Source organism: Bombus flavifrons, chromosome 7 (genome assembly GCF_040668555.2).
Source record: "Bombus flavifrons isolate JBK064 chromosome 7, iyBomFlav1_principal, whole genome shotgun sequence".
Taxonomy (NCBI): domain Eukaryota; kingdom Metazoa; phylum Arthropoda; class Insecta; order Hymenoptera; family Apidae; genus Bombus; species Bombus flavifrons.
This window is the reverse complement of record NC_138448.1, coordinates 10,492,157-10,499,048: the sequence shown is the minus strand read 5'-3', so window position 1 is coordinate 10,499,048 and position 6,892 is coordinate 10,492,157. Positions and strand designations below refer to the sequence as shown.

The following is a 6,892-nucleotide window of genomic DNA, read 5'->3' as shown; positions in this document are numbered from 1 at the left end:
ATACTATCCTGTGTTCTGTAGATTGTTATCTTGAATATTGATGCGTTCGATGCTATATTAAGATATGGGTGATTTATAGCAGCTCTACAAATTATTATCAATATGAAAGCTCGGTTGATTTATATCAATATTCTGCAGAAAAGATTTCTAGGAAATTTTCGAAAGATAAAACGTAGATGCAGAAGAATATCGAAATGTTCTATAAGACGATAGAAGATAAATTACACTATGGAGATACTTCTGTTTAGCTAACATTTGAAGGACGAGAAATTGAAGTTTAATGCAATGTTTGTTATTGTAATGGATTATTGTTTCACACTGTTGCTCCTATTAAAAGGAGTAAAAAAAGGACGGAGCTAAACAGATATTGTTTTGCGTGAAATGAATATTTTAGATGCCGCTTATATACGTAAATGTTATTTAAACAATTACAAAAAGAAACTTCAACTTTCTCATAGTTCGTACAAAAGAGTATCCCGATCTTTATAGTTATTTGATGCCATCGACAAGTAAAAATATATTATTAATATGTACATAGATTGAAAAGTATATTTTTAAGAAACAATAGCTACATGTATAAAAATTACATTAACAAAAAAAAAACAAATCATGAGTATGTTGTCTAACTTGAACTTCCTATCGACATATTAATAAATAAAAGAAATATCTGTCCTTCAAATATTAACATTCACCAAGAAAAGAAACGTAACAGCCTAATTATCAGAAAATCAGCCTAAAATTAATGGTTTGGGAATCGAATAAAAATAAACGAACTGGCCCAAACTACAATCTCTGCAACACGTCCCGGAAATTCCTACGAATAACGCAATATTTACACATGCTAACGTAATCGAAGGATCCCTATCGCCTGTAAGTAACCGAGTAAGAGGCTAACCCGGCATTGGGATCGACGGGTGCCGGACGACCTTGAATTCCGCTTTGAGTCGGCGCGGCTGGATACGCGGGTCGCTGTTGTTGCGCCTGATATTGCGGTTGATACTGCGGTCGATATTCCGGTTGATACTGCGGTCGATATTCCGGTTGATACTGTGGCTTCGGCTGATACTGCACTTGCGTGGGATACCTGGAAAATCGGCGAACAAATTCTGTTGGTTAATTTCATTGTTTAGCCCCGAAAGTCTAATTGTAAGTCAAGAGTAGCTGTCAGTTGTGCAAGTCACGTTCACTGCGCTTTCGACTGAGATTCACGTGACATTTACAGGGTTCGTTGTAGATACGTGTTCTTTGTCCACGGAAATTTCTCTTCGAAGCTTTAAAATGAACAATGTCGTTGGTAAAAATCATAGTTTATAGCGAACAGAGTTTTTTTCTTCGCGATACCGGATGTGGCTATGAATATAAATTTGGGTACAAGAATAATATTTCATTACTTTAAGCTAAATCGTTGCAGTGAATAACGTATCACTGATATTGAATATTGATTAAATTCATTTAGATCGAAGATTGATCGAATAGAGGAAATTTTCGTTAATAATTAAAAAGTTCTTGAGTCTTTAAAGTTTGTAGTTTAGTTTTAAAATGCGATCGTTGTGTCTATATTTCGCAAGGATAAAAAAACTGACTTTCGATCAGAATAGTTAATTTCTTTGGTTTGGATCAGGTAAGTATTTTCGATCTGAATAATTAATTTCTTACCTGGGTGGATTATAGATCGGTGCCGGAATTGGTCGCGGTTGATTTTGGACCAAAGGTTGACGAGGTGCAGGTGCATATCGTTCTCCGTTTGTATATCGAGGATCCGTGTAATAAACAGAGGGGTCCTCTCTATATTGGCCATCGTCCTCGGGTTGATTTGGATTTGCGATACTGTTACCAGTCAAGGTTGGCGGTGGTACGTTTATACCAGAACCTGCTGGCTCGAATCCGCGTCTGGACGCTCCATATTCCACTTCTCGAATATTCCCAGTATCATCGACGAATCCGTATTTTCCATATACTTCTCCAGTTGGATATTTCGATTCGATCTTGTAAGAACCATCCGCTGCCTCGTATCCGTAACTGTAGCTACCGTCCTCGTTATGTCTGGTCATTATTGAATTAATTAGTATGTGTAGGTTTTTTTGAAGATATTTTCTTGAATATCGTGTTACGCGGAATTTTTAATTATTTGAATTTTTGGATTGTACGCAGATGTTGGGAGATATTTTAAAGGCAGAAGTTATCTTAATTTTCGTAAAATATTTTCGAAATAGGAATTATACCCTTATCTTCGTGTTACATTCTTAATTAGTATTTGAGTTTAATATTCGATAGATGTAAGAGATCCTGCATTTATTTACTTCAAATACAATAGTATGTTTTATATGTAGCCTATTATGAAATGTTGTACAATACTATTCTGTAATACTCAACCATATAGTTTCATTGAATTTTGTTATCCCTTGTATCAGTCACGCTCGAATCGCGTTCAAAGAAAAGTTACAAAAACGCGCGGAAGTAGACTGGTGTAGCAATACTTGTGTAGCAATAACCTATCTATTGCAGAATTGCATGGAAATGTGAATTTGCCCTTGAAACTACGGATAAACGAATATTTTTACGAAACTCTTCGAAGTAACGCCTACCTTGAGGGTTGCATGAGCTTTTAACAGTATGCACACAATATATTGTATTGCTTCACAATATATTTATCTAGATTGTCATACATCGCACAAACATTGTCACGTGCGAAAATGTTACAATGACGTAATTTTACAGAAATTAAGATTAATAAATTTAGATTACTATTTAATGGAATCTACATTTTTTACAATATTTTTTCACTCCCCACAAGATGTTAACTAATATCTTACAATACGTAGCATTTCATTATTCTTGGCTACTAATGGTAAAAATCATAATCGACTTAAGAATACTAAACTTCTTTCTTGGTTAAAGTTTCAGTTTCACATTCAATGTAACTTGCTACACACCGTCTGAAGTTTTAGTCCTTTCTTAAACCTTGACCACACAGTTTTAGTCGGCAGTTCGAGTCAAGAGATAAATTGTCTCTGATAAAGGAACGGGGCGAAAGATACATTCGATATAGCGTTGCCTCTAGTCGGTTTAAATCTATGTCGTGATAACGAAACAGTACTCACTTATTTATCTGCTTTAAAATGGGCACCGGCGTGGTCACGGGGTATTGATTGTGCTGGGCGAGCGCAAGGCCGATGCAGAACAAGAAAGACAGCACCTGGTGACACAAGTTTGCATAAAATCGCTGGCATTCGCGGATCACTTTCCAATAACCTCGTGCACAATGGAAAACGGCCGAGATTGCGCAGTTTAAATGAACTTCTACTTTTATTTGCCTTTACAGTTTATTTCTACAATTTATTTTTCAAATGAAAGGACATTCTATTATAATTTACAATACTCTGCGTTATCCAATACTTTTATCTTATATATGTTAATTAATATTGATTAGTTTTTGATTCGATAAACAATGGAAATTTATATTTCTATAACGATAAAATCATAAGAATTACTTGACTGAACGAGAAAGAAATTGATATTAAACTCTAAATTGCAGATGTGTTCAATTTCTTCATAACATGTTTCGTACGTGTAAAATAAGGAGGCACTTGTACCTAATAAGGTAATAAGGTAAGGTAAATACTAAATCGGAAAAGTAAAAGTAATAAGATATGTTTGTTGAAGCATCTTTGTTAAAGCGTTAGAAAGGAAAAGGCATAAATCACGATCCGATAACCTAGATATTTTATCTTTGTAGTCTCATCAGTGAAAATTCGAACCACGAGTAACAAATTCCAAAGTAACAAATACCAGTAATACAAAACGAGAACAATTTAGTGTTAAAAATTGCGCGTTTGGTTCGAGTTCTAATATTTTAAAGAAACTAATTGAATTTTCAGAAAGATTTAAAAAATACCTATGTGAAGACAATTTTCTCAAACCGAAACCAAATATTTTATTCGTTAAACATACATTTCCTGCAATATATATGAATTTACATTATCTACACTACATCTTGCATTGATATCCTTGTAATTTTACTTTCTTACATACATCTATGTCGAGGTCTATAATCCTGAAATTACAAAAGGGGTGAAATTAGGTTTACTAGCCGCTAATTTCACTCACAATACTCTACAACTTTTCCTTGTTATTATTTTACAATTATATAAAAATAGCTATGCTTATTACTCCCCATTATAACAAAAAGGGAAAGTGGACGTGTTTAAATGAGCCATCAAGCCATGAACAAGGCAACAAAACGATTTGTGAGACTAAGTCTGACACGATGACACTGTTAATGCAAAGTAACGTCACAAAAAAGTGCTCTTCCTAATGACAAAATCATCGATTAAACGAAACGAACGTATCATCGTACTAGTAAATAAAAATAAAATCTAAGTTTACAAAAACCGAAAGGAAAGATTTGGAAACTTTGCGAAGCAACTATCTGATAACTTTACGAAAAAAATGTTGCAAATCTTTTCTTCAAAAAATGTTACGAAATTAAGAAACGAAAAGAAACTTAAATGCTACAAATAACTATCATCCGTTTAATCTAATCACCAATACAGTCAAATAACTCGAAACACTGGTTTGATTCCTTCGATTAATTACAACTAAAAAAACACTAGCTCCAATAACAAACCGGTTTATGCCCAATTCCCGTATTCCCGTTTAGTTTATCCGAGAAACAATGAAACACCGTGGCAATGAAACACTAATCGATAAGGAAGGAAAACCCATTTAGACACCAATACAATCGAACATTAAACTCGACACACTGTCCCAAGACTCAAATTAATTACAACTAAAATAAAAGACACTACTCCAAATATAATATCGATTCTCATATCCAATTATCATGCGGCTAGAACGGCTCAGTCATTCCCAAGAAACAATGAAGCACCGTGAATATGAGACACTGATCGATAAAGGAGGAAAAGCGAGGAATACTCACGGGAAGACGCATGTTTCGTCGCTGATGAGGCAGACGCGATTGTGTTATAGGATCGTGTTATACCGACCGCGAGTCAACTTATATAGGTCCCCTTCGGGAGCGGCGGGGCCCGCCCATGGGCCCGACCACCGCCTCAACCTCGTCGCGATCTAAGTACCAGAGTTCACCGCACCGCAGCACGACTTTGAAAATTTTCTAACACGCCAATTTTCATTCACCGTCGAGCGTGACGCGTCTCCAGGGTTTTCGGTCCGTGATCCTCGTTGCATAAACCCGATCGCAGGGAAACCGCGATACCATCGAGTCGTACCGGACAGAGCTCGACGATTGGGACCACTGCCAGAATCGATGTTTCGGAAAAAGAACAAACTTTCGCACTACCACGTGTGAATTGTAATTTGATCGCTGTTTGCGTGATGTTGGTGGAGAACGTGGTATGGAGAATTGATCGAGAGGAAATGAATTGCACGTTTTATTGTGTTGATCCTTTGCTATTTGCTATATTATTCTAGTTTAGTTCAGAATAGTCGAATTACTTTACCAACGCGAATTTGTTCTTCGCTTGACCTGAAATATATTTTTCGAAGTTCTTATTTCCGTACAGTGAGATCTTTCGACATCAAGTCGTTTGAATTCAAGTAATTTGACTAATTTGAAGGAGAATTTAGTATGGATTTGAATCCATTGGATTGCTTTTGTAAATTTGAGAATTATAAGATTCTGTTGATGCAATATCAAAATGTTTTTTACAGTAGATTCATGTTTTGGAGAGTCTTTAATTTTATATGTTTAAATACTTGTTTATTTATATGCAGTATCGGTTATAATTATTTGAAAGAAATTTATGTTCTTTTAATGTTAGATATTTGGTAAATTGAGAGATTCCGTGGACTTTTTATTTAAGTAAGATAAGTTAATGTTGAAAATTTACTTTCTTGACTGACAGACCTGTAATGATGCCTGTAAGTGCGTTGAAGCGAAAGCTCTTGACTAAATATGTTCGTCCGAATATCCGCTTATTCGTTTTATACAAACAGGATTCTGCAAGGTGATCTTCTGGAAAATACATACATACTTTTTACAAGGACGTTACATGTGATCTCCATAAAAATAAATTATTTATCTCTTATATTCGTATCTGTATAGTAAACTTGAAGTCTAATTCCATTTCTTATAATCGTTTCTTTGCAAACGTCTCTACGACAAGTTAATTAGTGTTAATTCTCATAGCAAGACAAAATATTAAGTATAAAGAAATATCTTAGAAAAAGAAATTGTTATTCTAATATGTATTATAGTATTAATAATTATATTACCTTTTATAATAGTAATACATATATAAACAAACAAATATATTTATACGTTTATTTTAACTATTTTATATATTACGTATATTTAAACGCTTTATGAAAATTTAATATTTTCTATTGTGAATATATATTTAGCAGTATTCTCAGCCATTCCCTGATAATGAAATAAAATTTGTATAATAATACTCCCATTAGACTACTCGTCTTTACGTTTTGTTATCTTGTTTGAAATAAATGGAAAGGGAAGTGTTACTGTCGTAATTACACAAAATACACAAAATGATCGGCTAACCGAGAACGTTCCCGATCATACAAGAGAACATCTTGACATTTATCGTGGCTGTATTAAGAGCATTACAAGACTGAACAGAGTGAAATATACCTATACACTTACACTCCTTTGCCTATTGCAACCTAAGTGCCCGTGAGAATCAATTTCTGTAGAAATACCTTTCACGCTCAGAAATACCTTTTTTTTTTAAACGACACCCTCTTCTTATGTAATATTCTTTGTGTTTATAATCCACTTACACTTGTCAGTTTTTATTATGACAGATATAAGAATTGCAGAAATGGCAACACGTATAGTATTCAGTATTATATAATGGTACTAAAATAATACAAAATTAAGCATAATGTAAAA

The 6,892-nt window shown here is 34.2% G+C and overlaps 1 protein-coding gene across 1 annotated transcript; it reads right to left on the bottom strand.

Annotated features, from left to right (window-relative positions):
• Positions 1-369: 369 nt before the first annotated feature.
• Positions 370-5,080, bottom strand: CPR27 (cuticular protein 27). The gene is made up of 4 exons (XM_069116198.1): positions 4,940-5,080; positions 3,102-3,196; positions 1,657-2,043; positions 370-1,084 (listed from the first exon to the last, which is right to left on the bottom strand). Exons 1-4 carry the CDS (start codon positions 4,949-4,951, stop codon positions 862-864), a joined length of 717 nt encoding a protein of 238 aa, XP_068972299.1. The 5' UTR covers positions 4,952-5,080; the 3' UTR covers positions 370-861.
• Between the last annotated feature and the right edge of the window lie 1,812 nt (positions 5,081-6,892).